The sequence below is a fragment of the Nannospalax galili genome, unplaced genomic scaffold (genome assembly GCF_000622305.1).
Source record: "Nannospalax galili isolate Female #2095 unplaced genomic scaffold, S.galili_v1.0 scaffold189, whole genome shotgun sequence".
Lineage (NCBI taxonomy): Eukaryota > Metazoa > Chordata > Mammalia > Rodentia > Spalacidae > Nannospalax > Nannospalax galili.
Genome location: NW_008360331.1, coordinates 5,131,585 through 5,149,297, shown reverse-complemented (window position 1 = coordinate 5,149,297; position 17,713 = coordinate 5,131,585). Strand labels below are relative to the sequence as shown.

Here is a 17,713-nt window from a genome sequence, read left to right as displayed (position 1 = left end):
ATCTGTGTATCTGTATGTGAAGGACAGGGCTTGACTTCTGTTGCTTTCCATCTTAGTTTTGAGACAAGGTCTCTCATTAAACTGCGTCTTACCATTTCAGTTAGGTAGGCTGGCGAACAAACCCTCAGGATCCTCCTTTGTGTGCTCCCCTATGGCTGGGGTTATAGACGTGTGCCTCCATGCCTGACCTTTTATATGGTTGCTGGGGATCTGAACTCAGATCTTCACTTAAAAAGTTATTTATTTTTATTTTTTATTTTATGTGTATGAGTGTATTGCCTGCATGTATGTAAGTGCACCCATGTCATGCAGTGCCTGCAGAGGTCAGAAGAGGGCGTCAGGTCCCCTGGAACTGGAGTTAACAGTAATAGCTACCATGTGGGTGCTGGGAACCCAATCTGGGTCCTCTGCCAGAGCAGCCAGTGCTCTTAACTACTGAGCCATCTCTCCAGCTCCCCCCCCTTTTAAAATATTTTATTTGTTATTTTTATTTTATGTGTATGAGTGTATTGCCTGCATGTATGTGAGTGCACCTGTGTCATGCAATGCCTCGGAGGTCAGAAGAGGGCTTCGAATTCCCCTGGAATTGCAGTTAAGGACAGGTGGTAGCCACCGTGTGGGTGCTGGGAATTGAACCTGGATCTTCTGCAAGAGCAGTCAGTGTTCTTAACCACTGAGCCATCTCTCCAGCCCTGAGCTCCCCTTTTTTTGATTAAAAATTTTTATTTTTATTTATGTGTATGAGTTCATTGCCTGCATGTATGTAAGTGCACCACGTCTATGCCAATCTGCAGAGATCAGAAGAGGGTGTCGGATCCCCTGGAATTGAAGTCGTCATGTGAGTGCTGGGAAATGAAACTGGGTCCTCTGTAAGAGCAACTAGTGCTTTTAAATGCTAAGCCATCTCTCCAGCCCCCAGATCCTCATTCTTGTTTAGCAGGCACTTTATTCACTGAGCCATCTCCTCAGGTCCTAAGGTGGTGTTTTGTTTTATTTTGTTTTGTTTTTTTCGTTTTGTTTTGTTTTGTTTATTCTTTTTGAGACAGGGTCTTTCTGTAGCCCCAGGTATCCTGGAATTCACTATGTAGACAAGGCTGGCCTCACAGAGATTCTCCTGCCTCTGCCTCCCAAGTGCTGGGATTAAAGGCGTGCGCTACCAGTCTAGCTCCTAGGTGACATTTTTAATATTGATTAAATTAGTCTTTCCAGGATATTAGTAAAGTCCAAGGAAGCAATAGCCCAGAAGATAAAGCATGCACAGAATCAACCAATTATGCTGGCTTTGAATGATAGTCAACGTTAAATATAATACTGTCTTCATTGTAGTTGTTAATTTATTTAGAATCTGTTCATAAACATTCCATATGTTTTGTGTTCAATCTTGATTTTCATATAAATGTTTGTTTTTATTTATTTTTGAGATGGAGGTCTTACTATGTAAGCCCTGTTTTTCTAGAACTCACAGATCTAAAGCTTGCCTCTATCTTTCAAGTGGTGGAATTAAAGGTGGGAAGCACCATGCCCAGTTAAACCCATTACGTGTACATATGAGGTTTTTCAGGAATGTTATGTGTGGGTACTCAAAATAAAATGTCTCTGCTGCAGTGCAGTAGCTTGACTCAAGTCTGAAGTATAAGGATACTCATGCAGTGTGCTCTCTAGATAGACACTTAGTTTATTGTAGTGATACAGGAGTAATCTTTATTGTAAAACGTGGTTTAATAATAAAGGATGACTGCTTATAAATGGATGAGACAAATGAGTTAAAAAATAAATCTTAAGTATAAGGTTTGTTTTTAAAGAGGAAGAAACTTGTTAAAGATAAGTGAAAATATATTTTCTGTTTAATTTCAGAATTTAGCCAATTTAGATTCAGAATTTACTAAACATGGTTATTGATGTTGTACGACTGTAATGCTGCATAACTTACTTCTCTGCTGCAAATAAAAAAGCCCACCGTCTATCTTGTGCTGCATAGCTATATTCTTTTCCATAGTGAGTTTAGTTGCATTACACTCAAGGACTTTCTCTTCGGCAGTGAAGAAATCATCTTTTTCATTCAGTTACTTAATGCTCTTATGTGGGAAAAAAAATTAATTTTGCTTTAAAATATTAACGTTCTTTCTCTTTGCCATTCTTTTGCAGTGGACATCACCCTTTATCGTAATGGTTATCATGGTGACCTGAATGAGACATTTTTTGTTGGAGATGTGGATGAAGGGGCACGGAAACTAGTTCAGACCACATACGAATGCTTGATGCAAGCCATTGATGCAGGTCAGCTTCAATGCTATGCACACGTTGGTACTGCGGAACTGTCAGTGACTTGGCACTGTGAGGCTCTGCTTCTACCCCACCTCAGCTAGCTCTAGGTTTTAGCAGTTAATGGGGAGAAGGATGATTTGCAGAGCCCTTGAGAGGAAAGGATGTTTGGTTGGCATCCTCTCACTCTTCTAAGACTTATTAGTATCAGTCTTTAACTTTTTTTCTCAGTCTTTAACTTTTAAATGAAGAGGAGTATATGGTTGGTTCTTTAGTGTGTTTTGTTCTGTTTTGTTTTTGAGACAGGGTTTCCTTGTAGCCCTAGCTGGCCTGGAACTGATTTTGTAGACCAGGCTGGCCTCATTCTCACAGAGATCTGCCTGCCTCTACCTCACAAATGCTAGGATTAAAGACATGTGCTACTGTGCCTGACTTTCTTTAGTGCACTCTTATTTTTATTTTGACTTTATTCTTTAAAGAAATTATCTTTGAATTTATTTTTATTTTTTATATGTATGGGTGTTTTGTCTTCATGTATGTAAGTGCATCACATGCATGCAGTGGCCATGGAGGTCAGAAGAAGGTATTGGATCTCCTAGAACTGGAGTTACCGATGGTTGTTAGCTGCCATGTGGTGCTGGGAACTGAACTAGGTCCTCCGCAAGAGCAGCCAGTGCTTGTAACCACTGAGCTGTCTCTCCAGCCTCCTAACTTCACGTTTTCACTTGCATGAACATTTATGTTCTCATTACAGAAAATTTAAGAATAGGGATTTTGAGAGGATAGTGATTAATTCTCCTTTCTGTTTGCCTTTGCACTTTGCTTTTCCTATCTTCTATTACCAGAGCCATCACTGTTAACGTTTAGGTTGACTTTTTCCCTCCCTTTCTGCTGTAATTTTTCATTTGCAGATATGTGTGTGTGCTTGGTTAGATTAGACAGAATCATGGAATTTTTGATACTCTGTAATTTGTCATTTCTTAAAACTAATAATCTTAACAAATTAGCTGATATACCTGCATATATAGATGTACTTCATTAAAAACTTTTAAAAAAGTTGGGCTGGAAAGATGACTCAGTGGTTAAAGAATCTTTGATGGTCTTACAGAAGACCTGAGTTCAGCTCCCATCACCCCTTACTGTGTGGTGTCCTTTTCTTGCATTAGAGGAGGTGCTGCTGCTTCGAATTGGAGCGTTGCCATTTACTGGCTGTATGGATTCTCTGTGCCTTAGTTTCCACGTACGTAAATCCTAGCACAAAGGCATAGCAAGTATGTGCAGAGGTCTTTTTCTACATGGAAACTAACTGCTTAGTAAATGTTTCTCTTTGTCATGAATCTTCTCTCTTCCTTCCAGTGAAGCCTGGTGTTCGATATAGAGAATTGGGAAACATTATTCAGAAACATGCCCAAGCAAATGGATTTTCAGTTGTTCGAAGCTATTGTGGGCATGGAATCCACAAGCTTTTCCATACAGCTCCCAATGTACCACACTATGCTAGTAAGTACTGTCCAATATTTGATTATTTCTATTTATTAAATATTTATTCAAGTATTCAAGGGGCTGGAGAGATGGCTCAGTGATTAAGAGCACTGGCTGCTTTTGCAAGAACCTGCGTTAGTTTCCCAGTGCCCACATGGCAGCTAACAACTGTCTGTAACTTCAGTTCTAGGGGAACAGACGCCCTCTTCTGGCCTCTGTGGAAAATGTGCTTACATACATGTAGGCAAAACACACACATTAAATAAATAAATGCATAAATGTTAAATATTTAAGTATACATCAGGGTCTCCCATTTTGTCTTCATTGAAGTAACGTGTTAGCTAGAGAACAGATTGTATTTGTTCAAACACAAATCAAGTCTTCCTGCAGTCCAAAGAAAGCGTGTGGTCAGTATGGGCTGGCCCAAGCTCTAGCCTGCCTTTTCAGGTTACCTTGAGGTTGCCTCCTAGTCAGCAGATAGGGTGGTAGGAGGGGAGGTGCTTGGAAGGACGTGTTTGGGAGTTTTAATGAGCTAGTCTGGGATTTCCATAGATCACCTTTATCTGTTTCCATTCAGTCTAACGGCAAGGGAGGTCAGGAAGTATAATCTAGCTGAGTACCCTCGGAGGGCAGTAAGCTGATTTTGACAGTAAGTAGTTCTGCTACGTGTTTCAGCATCACGTTTCTGAGTCCTTAGGTGAAATCAGTTCATCTCACTTGGTGTACTGGGAGTTCTTAGCACATTATTTGTTGGTTTAATAAAGGAGAATAAAGTACTTTTTCTCAAGTTGAGAGCTGTTTGATAGAATGACAAAAGAAGTGTCACACAATGTTCCAGAACCCTTCTCTCTGGAGACATTTGACATATGCAGGAGTGAGTCTGTTAGTGTAGCAGTGAAAGCCATCCATCCTAAGTGACCTAGGGAAGGCATTTAAACACACACACACGAATGTCATAAAGTTGCTAGTTTGGGAAGACTGAATTGGCAGTAGTATCTAGGATGACTTGTAGTGAAAGCCTTTCAAAATAATTTGTCTGCTCCAGGTATGTCCTAGATGTGCTCGGCTATGAGGAGAGTGGAATGAGTAAGAGACCCTGGTGGGAGCAGCTGGAGCAGGGCTCTGCAGGCCAGCAGTGGTGTGTAGCAGTCAACTCTCACTTGCAGACCACAGCATTCTGTGAGTTGTGTTATTAGGGGGAAAAAGAAAAGGAAAAAGACATCTAGCACCAGAAAGGAGTACTGACTTTACTCCTCTATGCTAAACCCTGAAACAAACCGAGTGTGCGTTCCTTTTCACAGAATGGAAGTGCCATTCTGATCCAGTGGGGTTGTGTGTGAGTGTGCAGGGAGGGAATAAAAGTTGTCACTCTTGGGGCTGGAGAGATGGCTCTGCTGTTAAGAACACTGGCTGTTTTTGCAGAAGACCTGTGTTTGAATCCCAGCACCCACGTGGCCACTAACAACTGTCTGTAACTCCAGTTCCAGGAGATCCGACAGCCTCTTCTGTCTTCTGCGGGCATTGCACAACACGGGTGCACTTACCTACACACAGGCAGTACACACATACACATAAAATAAAAAAAAAATTGTTGCTCTGTGCAGAGGTAGCAAACTCTCTTTGAGTATGAGTTAGTGAGAGAGGGAGGAAAACTGGAGATGGTAACATTGTTCGGTGAAGGGGATATGGGTTGGTGGGGATGCCACGACACTTGCTGCCAGTGATACACACGTATTACCCAAGTTTCATATTAAAACATTTACTTAGACATATAAAAAGAAAAAAAGAACTGAGGACCAAATATACTTCATTTTACATATTTGACATGTTTGTGTGTCATTTAGTGATGGAAAGAAATACAATTCGAATACCCCACATTTATGATGTACCTTTCAGTTACTCTGATGGTAGAGCAGGCACAATTAAAAAGTATTCCTGGTGCACTGTCTGGAAGTAGCACAGATAAGGTGCATTTGTTGAGTGAGATATATTGCAAAAGTGAATGTTCTAAGATTCCAAACATGAGTAGAAGTTACAGCTTTTAGACTATGGATGAATGAGGGACAGGAACGGGACTAGAACATAGATAGCACTGTCCAGTATGTAATACGAGGAGCGCAGCAACTTGAGAGCGTCTAGTAGCTGTGTTAACCAGGGAATCTCATAACTTTATTCTGTTGAACCCATTATACTCCATATAACAGTTCAGCATTTAATAATGTAAAAGGCATGAAGAGACATAGTTACTTAGTTTAATTTTTGGATTTCCTAGTGTTCTTACACTGACAGCCCATTTCTGTTCTGATGAGCCACTTTTCAAGCACATGACAGCTGCCTGTGGCCAGTGCTGCAGCACTGGACAGCACACTTCTGGACACCTTCCTTTATGCTTTTTGTTTTCTCTGATACCACACAGATAGCCATTAACAGCTTCTGATTGATAGCCCCAAGGGATTGATTATCTATAAATAATAAGTTAAATGTCATTTTGAGGAAGTTCAGAAATGAAAATCATAATTTTTAAAATACTTAATTGAGGCCAGGAGTGGTGACTCACACCTTTAATCCCAGCACTTAGGAGGCAGAGGCAGGCAGAACTCTGTGAGATCAAGCCAGCCTGGTCTACGTAGCAAGGTCCAGGCTAGCCCAGGCTTCAGGGAGACCTTGTCTCAAAAAGACACCCCCCCAATTAAAAAAAAAAAAAGCCTTGAATTGATTTATCCTTTTTTAAAAAAATGTGTATGAGTATGTGGCCTGCATGTTTGTAAGTACACCCTTGTGCAGTGCCCACATAGGTCAGGCGAAGGCTTCCAATCCCCCACAGCTGGAGTTACAGACAGTTGTTAGTCACCATGTGGGTGCTGGGAACTGAACCCACCCAGGTCCTCTGCAAGAGCAGCCAGTGCTCTTAACCACCCAGCCAGTTCTCTAGCCCCCGATTTATCCTTTTAAGGGTTCATAGGAGTTTAGAAACAAGATTTCAATTTTGCAGTGAGTGTATTTTGAAAGTCTAAGAAGGAGAGAAAGCAGGATGGTGCTGTGCACTAGGAAAGGATGGAATGGGAGTGGGTGCGTGAGGTTCCAGAACAGCTAGACGGTCAGGAGACCCGCAGCATTTGTCCATTGGAGAACGGGCTTATTAGTGCCTTAGAAAGGAAGAGCAGCTGGAGAGGCTGATGTGTTTGCCATCTGGTGGCCAGCTTGAGCCAGTGCCCTTGTCCATTGCTGGCATCTTCCTTAGCTTTTACTCTTTAATTTGAAATTGTTTTGTTTTTTTTCTTTTGAGGCGGTTCTCCCTTTAGCCCCAGCTGGGCTGGAACTTGCTATGTGCACTAGGCTGGTCTCGATTTTACTGAGATCCATCTGCCTCTTGCTTCCTAAGTGTTGGGTTAAAGGTGCACCCCACCATGCCCTGCTCCATTCTTAGTTTTAAATTCTTGGGCTTCTTTTGGGGAGATGGTAGGACTGGATATTTTCAGTTCATAATTATGTTTCATGGTCGCCGTGCAAAATACTGTTTTTCATGAACTTGATGGGAAAGGCTAAAATACATACATAGTGGGTAGGATGCAATTTACTTTCAAATGAAGAGGAATGTCTTCCAGGCATTTAAACAAATAGGCTGGTATACACAGGTTTATGTCCATCTGAGAATGAGAGTAAAGATGGCTTACAAACCTTTATGAAAATTGTGTTGTTTCTGTAGGGTGTGTCCTGATAAACAAACATACTCTCCTTCCCCAAGGAGGTGAGAGGCTTCCACTATGTAACACTGTCTTGCAAGCTTCTGTATATGGATGAGTGATGGCACTCTCCTGATTCTGTGATTGTGTTTCTAGTTTTTGCTCTTTATAAAAGTGATCATTGTATTCTCAGCCTCGCTTGGCATCTCTATATTTTAGTGTAGAAAGGATAAGCAGAATAAGATCTGCCACAAACAGGTGGTTATTGGTGAACTGCTTTGCTGAACGACAGACTTAAGAGAATTGGGAGAATAGTTAAGAAGCACTGGTGGGCCGGGCGTGGTGGCGCACGCCTTTAATCCCAGCACTCGGGAATCAGAGTCAGGCAGATCTCTGTGAGTTCAAGGCCAGCCTGGTCTACGTAGTGAGTTCCAGGTCAGCTGGGACTACAGGGAGACTCTTTCTTAAAAAGACCAAAGAAAAAAAAAAAGAAACAAAGAAAAGAAAGAAAGCAGCATTGGTGGGAATGTAAGCCCTGTATCCTGTAACCTGTTCAGTGCAGTGCTGTTGGTCTTTGCTGTCTTTTGAGACTTTTTCTTTTAATTTCAGAAAACAAAGCAGTTGGTGTGATGAAGTCGGGCCACGTGTTTACAATTGAGCCAATGATTTGTGAAGGTGAGTGCCAGGGTTATGGGCTTGTGCTCCTGTACCTGCATGTGACATTCTTGTTTCTCCTTAAATTTTTACTGGATTAAGAAATACTGTTTCTCTGAGAAAGGATTATCTGGATTGTCTTGAACTTCTGCAGCCTTGAGGGACAGTGAAGGAAATCGTGAGGAATATCCCTTAAATATTTATTCACTTCATAAAAATTTTTTTTTAATTGAGAGGAGGGGTCTGCAGCCTTGAGGGACAGTGAAGGAAATCGTGAGGAATATCCCTTAAATAAAGATTTATTCACTTTATAAAAAATTTTTTTTAATTGAGAGGAGGGGGAGAAAACGTGTGTGTGTGTGTGTGTGTGTGTGTGTGTGTGTGTGTGTGTGTGTGGGGTGCGTGTTGTGGCGTATATGTGGAGGTCAGGTGACTTGCTTCAGGTGACTTCCTTCTCTCTGCCATGTAGGTCCTGGGGATTGAAATCAGGTGAGCAGGTCTGGTGACAGGCACCTTACTCTTATGAGCCATCCTGTCAGCTCTTGGAGCAGTCATTGAATTTTTATTTAATTTCGGATGATCGTCAGGTTAGGAGTTGGTTCTACCTTCTTGCTTCATTCTCCCTGTTACATCTTGACTTGTATTTTGTAGAGAATTGGACATTGTACATGGTAAGTTTTTGGTTGTCAGCCAGTGGTAAAGTACTGGAATCTGGTCCCTCTTCAAGATCCTACCAAAGGATGCATTGTAATAATGAAGAGTCTATATCAGACTTCTGCAGAAGTTCTTGTTTGATGTTGAATAAAGAGCGCTTTTGTTTAGTCACCTACTTTGAGACAGACACAGTTGTAGGACTTAATTCTCCACTGTTTGTGAAGGTTTTAAGTCTGTTACACAGAGAAATAAACAGATCCTTTGAGAACATAACATGCCCAAATCACTGCCAGGCTCTCATGAGCCATCTGTCTCTTCATTGTCAACACTCGTGTTCTGTGGTATCATACAGCGCTCTGGAAAAGCACAGCATAGTCATACCATTCTGTTGTGGTTCTCTGTGACAGGCACATGGCAGTGATGGTGAGTTTCTTCTGAGCATGATCCATCCTGAGAGTGTCTGTCAGATATGCATCCTACCACTTTAGGACTATGGTGTCCTGAGCACTCTATAAGGATACCTTTTCTCTGAATCCTCCAGTCTTTGTTATTAACTTACAGTGAAATGGAAGGCAGTGGGAGGGTAGCTTTGGATCCCATAGTTTCACCAATTAGTTCCTGGTTGGAAGGACATAATTTAGTGTTTGCAGGAGTAAGTAAATAACTGTAGATTTGCTTCAGGTAATCTCAGATTGTAACGTAAACTTCACTATAATTCAACTATGTGAAATTCTAGGTCATTTATGGAGTCTCAGATCCAAAGAGGATTTCCTTAGGCTAATAGACATATTTTTCCCCAAACATTTTATTTGTTTATTGTGTATATGGGTGTGCATGTGCTATGGTGTCTATGTAGAGGTCAGAAGACACAACCTGTGGGGCTCAGTTTTCTCCTACCTTGTGGGTCTTGGGATTGAACTCAGGTCATCAGGCTTGGTGACAAGTACCTTTACCCACTGAGCCATCTCATCATCCCCCTAAAATATATCTTATTTGACTTAGAGAATTTGCTGTATCAGATAACAAAATTGAAGTAGTAGGATCTCCTCTAATCATTTGTGTATTGATCATTACACTGAAAAATACTTCTGGGCATGGTGGTGTATGCCTTTAATCCTAGCACTCAGGAGGCAGAGACAGAGGTAGGAGGATCTCTGTGAGATCAGGGCCAGCCTGGTCCACATAGCAAGTTCCAGGGGCTACAGGGAAACAGGGAAACCCTGCCTCAAAAAGAAAGAAAAAAAGAAAAATTCCTGTTTGCTATTGCTGCCTCATATTTTCTTCTTAGCCTGGGATTTAATGTTGCAAGTGTGTACCTGTACTATAGACATGAGCACTACTTCACCTGATGAAGAATGTACTGATTTTTTTTTTTAAGAATATTTATTTTATGTGTTAAGTATGTTTTGTCTGCCTGTATGTAAGTGCACAATGTGTATGCTGCAAATGCCAGAAAAGTGTGTTAGGAATCCTGAAACTGGGATTGCAGACTGTTGTGAGCTGCCTTGTGGATATTGGGAACTAAACCTATGTCCTCTGAAAAATCAGCCAGTACTCTTAACTGTTGAACTGTCTCTCAAGCCCCTGTACTGTTTCCTGGGTTTTGCTGTTGTTTTGTTTTGTTTAAGACAGGTTCTCACTATGTATCCCTGACTAGGCTGGAACTTGCTATATAGACCGCCTGGCCCTGAACTTACAGATATTCTTGTATTGATTTTTTTTTTTTTATTTAAATGTTGAGATCTAGTTTTGAAAAAGGAAAATTTCACCCAGGCATGGTGAAATTTAGGCTAGCCTGGTCTGCATAGCTATTTCCAGGCCAGCTTGGGGCTACAGAAAGACCCTGTCTCAAAAAGCAAGGGGGGGGTTGTCTTTTTCTAGAAATACATATGTTTACATTAGTCATTAGTATCCATGACTTCATTAGCCTTCTCATTCCTCCTGATTTAAGTTCTCTGTCCTTTTTTTTTTTTTTTTTTTTTTTTTTTTTTGGTCTTTTTGAGATAGTCTCCCTGTGGCCTGGCCTCGAACTCAAGAGATCCACCTGCCTCTGCCTCCTGAGTGCTGGGGTCTATTTTCAACTCTTCTCCAGTTCATTTTGCATTGTGTGTGTGTGTGTGTGTGTGTGTGTGTGTGTGTGTGTGTACGTACTTGCCTGCGCACATATTAGTGCACATGGATATGACGATTGGCAGTTAACCTCAAGTGCCATTCTCAGGAGTTGCCCAGTTTGGACTTTTAAAATTTATTTTCATTTTATGTGTCTGAGTATTTTACCTGCATATATGTAAGCATCATGCATGCAGTGCCCATGGAGGCCAGAAGGCATTGGATCTCTTGGAACTGGAGTTAACAGATGGTTGGTAGTTGCCATGTAGGTGCTCGGAACCAAACCTGGGTTCTTTGCCAGTTCTCCTAACCACTGAGCCATCTCTTCAGCCCCTGTCATTATATTTTTTCTTATCCCTTGAAAACTCTTCTTTTTCTTTGACCCTTTTTCTTTGGTTATAGAGTTTTTGTTTTTGTACACTTAACTCCTTCTTTACTTTGTACGCTGCTATACTTTCCTCAGTTATTCCAGGAAACTTTATCCATTCAAGTTTTTGCTCATAATTCTGTGATGAGTAGTATTAGTGTTCTAAAATGAAGTCTGATGCCTTTATTTGGAAATATCATCTTGACTTGATATTGAAAAATATCAGTATGCAATTGAGCAGTATGTTTGGAGAAACCTTGTCATCTCTTCATTGGTAGTGTCGACCACAGTAAAGCTGGGAGGGATCTTGATAGTGAACCTGACTAGTTTTCTCCTTAATTTCTGGAGAGTTTATTTAGAAAACTGAGTGACAATACTAAGAAGTTGTTTTTGTTTGTTTAAGGTGGATGGCAGGATGAAACCTGGCCAGATGGTTGGACAGCAGTAACGAGAGATGGAAAGCGGTCTGCTCAGTTTGAGCACACCCTGCTGGTCACGGACACTGGCTGTGAAATTCTCACCCGGAGACTTGATAGCTCGAGGCCTCATTTCATGTCCCAGTTTTAATTTCTCCCAAGACGCCACATCTTAGTAATACCTTTTTACTTTACTGTGCGTTTTATTGAAAGTACAGAAAAGAAGAATCTTTTTAAATCACTCGTTTTGTTTTGACCGTGATGAGAAAGGACTACAGCATTTGGTATGTGTCCTCAGGAGCTTGTCTTGGGTCTGAGAAAGCTGAGAAGAATAAAGGAAACATTTAATTTCTTCCAATTCCCTTGCCTTACCTCCTCAATTCTCTGTACCTGTATTTTCTTATTTGCCCCGTGAGCACTTTGACCTAAGTCTGCTTCTGATTGCTTTTATCCCAGTTACAAACCAGCCATCAAGAGCCAGCTGCTTCCCAGGTGGATGCCGAAGATGAGATTCCTTCAAACTTAGCAACATGTGTTGCTCCAGATTTTTTATTATATATAGATATATATGGAAATATATATGCATACCTTTTAAATTCCATCTATGTAATTACTGACCACTATGTTACTTTGGTTTGAGTTGATTATACTTTGACAAGTAACTGTCATAAGTGAATCCATAATTTGTAGTGACTTAATTCCTAGTTGGGAATTGTCCTCCTCCCTTTCCCAATGCTAATATTTACCTTGTATGTGTGTGTAGGGAAACACTCAGTGAGACTTCTCTCCAGTGTCGACTGTGCCCTTGAATGAATGGGAAGATTCACTTTGGGAGAATATCAGACTTTTTAAGGCCTGGTGTGTGGTAAAAGTAGCTGTGCTGCAGGTGGTGGCTGACGGCTGCAGAGCACCATTTCATGATACCCTGCTATTTCAGACCTCTGTTTGGTCAGCAGTGTGAGGGCAGAAGCCCCCTTTCTTCACCTCTTTTATTTCAAGGATGCACTTTGGAGGTACTCAGAGAAGGGTGTGGTTGTCCTGTGGCAGATGATGGGGAAGAGAGTTGCAGAGTATCTCTAATGTGAGCACAGTAACTTAGGTGGCTGTGAGAGTTTTAATGTGTGGTAAACTATCAGTCATAAGAAAGGAACTTGGAGCATCAGAAACCTGCAGTGGGGACAGAGCTGTCCTTGGTGTGTTGAAAATGCACCTCACCTATACATAACTGAGAGCCTCGTTAGAACTGATCTCAGTGCCCAGCATCTGTGCTCCTTTTAGTGGTTGTCCAAATAGGAATGTATCCAGTGAAGACAAACAAGACCATCAAGTTGTCATTAGTGTGTACTTGATTACTGGATATCTGATGACTTTTCTTGTAATATAATTTCATACCACTGACACATACTTGTAAGAGATCATCTTTCCCAGAGTGCCTCAGACCTTATTGCTTTAAGAGAATTATGATAATGCTTTCATGACTTTTATTTTAATGATTTAGTAAAGTGGCTGAATCTGGTGTAAACTTCTGGGGGTGTGTGAAGTTTTTATCATACTGCCATATTTGTGAATGGAATGCCTTGTTATAAGAATGTTAATATAATGTGTAAAGGGAGATTAAAAGTTTGAATGATTATCCCACTTAACGTAGTTGCATTTGTTGGGATTTCAGATGGGAATGGGGGCTGACTTCATAATATGACTCATGACTGTAGGGAGTATTTATCCCACTTAACGTAGTTGCATTTGTTGGGATTTCAGATGGGAATGGGGGGCTGACTTCATAATATAAGACTCATGACTGTAGGGAGTACAAGCACTTCAGATATAATGCCTTTATCATAACTGCAGAATTGTGCTTAATCCAGCAGCATGCCAGCACCATTTGAGATACAATTATATTTTTAAAGCCAAGAACACTATATATTTAGGGGAGCAATTTGTCTTATAGTGGAATTAGCACTGTGGTTATTAATTTACATCATTAGAAAATAAGCTCAGAGAACACAATTCTGGTATATTTTTGTGAAAAGAGACATTCTGGGGGGAATCCATTTTCTTGGTTTGGATTTTTATTTAAACAATCCAACCTCTAGTTTAATTACATATCTTTAATTAAGAATATTAAATTTAGCTGGGCATGGTGGCATATACTGTTAGTCCCAGCACTGGGGCAGCAGAGGCAGGCAGATCTCTGTGAGCTCAAGGCCAGCCTGGTCTACATAGTGAGTTCCAGGACAGCTGGGGCTGCAGAATACCCAACAAAAGCATCTTTAAGAGAGAAAGGTTAATTTTGGCTCATAGCTTGAAAGGGACAATCAATCTTGGATGAAGGATGAGGTAGTGCAGTGTGAAACATCTGTTCACACTGTGTCCTCAGCAAGCAAATGAATCCTGGTTCTCTACTGGCTTCTTTTCTCCTTTATTCAGTCCAGGACCCCGGCCCATGGGATGGTACCACCATTCTTCTCAGTTAACCCTCTATGGACATACTCAGACACTCATGAATGTATCTCTTAGGTGATTCTGAGTCTAGTCAAGTTGACAAACTAACCATCATGTTCTTTATCTTCATTTTATATTTTTTGCTGGTAAAATAGTTTAGAGCCTTTTCACCAACATTTATACTTGTCTCCCATGTGTTTATGTTGACAGGCAAGAGGAAACTTGGAATTTGCCATTGCTGGTTAATTCCTCAGTCTTCTCATCACCTCTAGTTTAGTTGAAATGGACACTAGAGTACTCTGTAAAGCTTCAGATACATGCCCACAGTGTATGGAAATGATTTCCATCTTTAAAAATTTTGTTCTTGGAGAGAAGACTCAGCACTCAGTACTTAGTGTGTATAGTCATTAGCCCAGAGTTTTGATCCCAGCACCCATGTAAAAGCCAGATCTGGTCCCAGCCATGGCTATAAGCCCAGTTATGTGGAAGGTAGAGAAGGATCTCAGGCTTGCTGACTGCCTGCCTAGCTGAAAAACAGGAGCTCCAGGTTCCACACCTGTGCCCTCCCAGCCATGGCTATAAGCCCAGTTATGTGGAAGGTAGAGAAGGATCTCAGGCTTGCTGACTGCCTGCCTAGCTGAAAAACAGGAGCTCCAGGTTCCACAAGATGTTGCCTGAAAGGAACAAGGCATAGTGATAGACACCTGTGCCCTCCTGGCCTCGGTGCAGGTATGCACATGTGCACATAAACCACATATTTTACACAAATTCTTCTTTTGAAATATTTCAAATAGACAGGGAAGTTGAGAGTACAGTGAAGTCATATTCCTTTACTTACATTCAGCTTTTAAAATTTTGACACCTTTGTTTCACTATTTACACATATATAAAGTACACATTTTTCCCTGTCTGGTCCCGGGGTTGAACCTAGGGCCTTGAACATGCTAGGCAATCACTTCACCACTGAGCTAGCACCTCTCCTGAAAAAAAAAAAAAGTGTCCTTTACTAGTTCAACCTGAATTTAAGGATAGTTGTGTTAGGGGTATAGCTTGGTAGTGGGGTGCCTGAGAGGCTTTGGGGGTTAATTCCCAGTAAGTACCCACCCCTCAACTAAAGGATATTCTGCAGGACCAAAATGTAATTATCACACCACAAAAGTTTTAACATGGGCAGTACTTATTTAAGGTATAATACACAAACTTCCTTTGTTTTTTCCCCAAAAGGAGCCTTTCATGTTCTAGTTCTTTTTACTGTAGAATAATTCTACTCTTTTCAGCATCTTATGAAGTCAACACTTGAAAAATCATGTCAGAGGATACATCCAGGAGAATCATTTTGACAGAATAACTGCGTAGGTGTGCTGTGTGTTCAATCAGTATATCCATAGGAATGTGTTTATTGTCACGATATTCATGATGCTGTTTGGCACTTTTCTATTTATTTATTTATTTATTTATTTATTTATTTATGGCTTTGAGACAGGGTCTCCCAGTAGCCTGAGCTGGCCTGAAACTCACTATGTAGACCAGGCTGGCCTTGAACTCACAGAGATCTGCCTGCCTCTGTCTCCCGAGTGCTGGGATTAAAGGCATGTGCCACCAGGTCCCACTCCTTTAACTTTTTTTAAACAAGTAGATTGGGAGGAGCTACTTGGAGATTATAGCACAATGAGTTTAGTATTCATTGATTATCCTTGCCCGAATGGCATTTGCCTTCCAAGTTGCAATTCCCAAGTCTAGCATCTCAGCTGCTTTATTAGCTGACATTCTACAAGACCCACTTTGCTCCCTTTAGCACCTCTCCCCCTTGAGTATTGGGCATATTGGCTCATACATTCTTTAAAACTAATTAGTAGTTGTTCCAGTGGAAACACCCGAGTCATTTTGAATGGTGAGTTTGAGAACGGCCTTGTTTTTGCTACAGTGAGATGTTCTAGGCTTACCATTTACATTTCCTGCCCACACCGGAGTCAGGCTTTCTTTAGAGCCTTGGCCACTTAGGGAATGATGTTGGGAAGTCAAGATCTGGAGTTTCCTTGGGGCCTAGTTGCTTCTAGGTGCCTTAAAAAAAAAAAAAAAAAAAAAAAAAAAAAAATTGGGGGCTGGAGAGATGGCTCAGTGGTTAAGAACACTGGTTGTTCTTGCAGAAGATGGGTAGAAGAATTGCAGAAGAATTCACTCAGATACATTTCAAATCAAACGCTAGTCTTCCTTCCCTGGCTCCATTTGTTATTTTGCTTGACAGCTTTTGGTTTCTGACCATATTAATTCTAAGGTTTTTAAAATGACTAGAATTACGCCAAAATCATTACCAAAACTAAGTACAAATTTTGTATTTTTCTTATTCTGAGAACATATCATTTGAAACAAATCCCTAAATTCTATGATCTAGGGATTCTTGAAAGTATGATCTTGTAAACTTGATTCCTTTGAAAGAGCCTACTGTACTTTCAGCCAGTAAATTGTTCATACTTGCTAAATTTAGGTGACAATGAAAACTAAATAAATTGGCCAGTATGTTAGTTACCTGCCTCACTGCTGTGACAAAGCAACTTAAAAGGTTTATTTTGGCTTGCAGTTTGAGGGTACTTCATAGAGAAGTCATGGTGGTAGGAGCATGAGGGAGCTTTGTCACACCGTGGCCAGTCAGGAAGTAGACAGCAAAGAGTGCATGCTCAGTTAGCTCTTTTTCATTCAGTGTAACTCCTCCATGGGATGGCACCACCACATTTTGGCTGGTTTTCCTACCCCAGTAGACCTCATCTAGAGAATCCCACAGAGGTGCAGAGATTTGTCTTCAAGGTAACTCCTGATCCTGTGAAGTTGATAATAACCATCATGGCCAGCTATGAGGATTGGACGAACATTACAATAGTATCTTGAAACTGCTTTTTACACAAAGTGAAATCTCCATATTCACATATATCTCCTCTAAGAAGTAAAGGGTTTTTTTTGTCCACAAAGGAATGGCAGCTGGATATGGCAGTGCAGGACAGTAACCCCAGCATGGGGTGTGGGGCAAGGAGGCAAGAGGCCATGAGTTTGAGGCCAGCCTGGCTACACAGTAACAGACTCATTACTGGTTCTGCCTTTCCTTTGCAGGAAGAAAATGAGACAAACAGCATACAAAAGAGAAGACACCTTACAAAGGCAGAAATTGTTTTTATTGTTTTAAAATATCCGTTAGTGAACAGGAATCGTTTATGTGGAAGGCTCAGAAAACAGACATGATAGCCTTGTCCTTGATTAGAGACACATAATTATACAATCTCTGTACTAGGTGCTGAAGGGCTACGAAGCTCTGAACTTTCTGCCTGTCTGCTCCTGTCAGATCACAGGAAAAAGTATAGGACGGACAGTTGTCTCTTAAATCTTGAGAACAGTTCGAATGCTGTTAAGAGAAGAAAGCAGTAAGTATATATTTTGAATGATGAACTTAAAAAAATCACGCATGTGTGTGTAGGTCAGGGGACAATGTGTGGGAGTTAGTTTTCTCCTTCCATCATGTGGGTCCCAGGGATTGAAGTCAGGTTGTGAGGCTTTGCAGCAGACCCTCTGAGCCATCTCAGTGGCCTGGAATGACTATGCTATTAGTTTTGCTCCTCCCTCCCCTGTAGGCCGCAACCCATTCATTACTACATTTT

At 41.1% G+C, this 17,713-nt stretch overlaps 2 protein-coding genes across 3 annotated transcripts in view; one reads left to right on the top strand and one right to left on the bottom strand.

The window, feature by feature from the left end:
• Metap1 (methionyl aminopeptidase 1) overlaps window positions 1–13,264 on the top strand; it is a 47,428-nt gene extending 34,164 nt beyond the window's left edge. For both annotated transcript variants that reach the window (XM_029560231.1, XM_008826178.3), the window contains exons 8-11: window positions 2,146–2,277; window positions 3,619–3,762; window positions 8,037–8,102; window positions 11,615–13,264. In XM_029560231.1, coding sequence (XP_029416091.1) covers window positions 2,146–2,277; window positions 3,619–3,762; window positions 8,037–8,102; window positions 11,615–11,778 — 506 coding nt within the window. In that variant the 3' untranslated portion in view covers window positions 11,779–13,264. The remainder of the gene's footprint in view (window positions 1–2,145; window positions 2,278–3,618; window positions 3,763–8,036; window positions 8,103–11,614) is intronic.
• A 3,947-nt stretch (window positions 13,265–17,211) lies between these two features.
• LOC103728053 (alcohol dehydrogenase class-3) overlaps window positions 17,212–17,713 on the bottom strand; it is a gene marked incomplete in the record, with an annotated part of 15,967 nt that continues 15,465 nt past the window's right edge. The window contains 1 exon segment of the mRNA XM_017796395.2: window positions 17,212–17,340.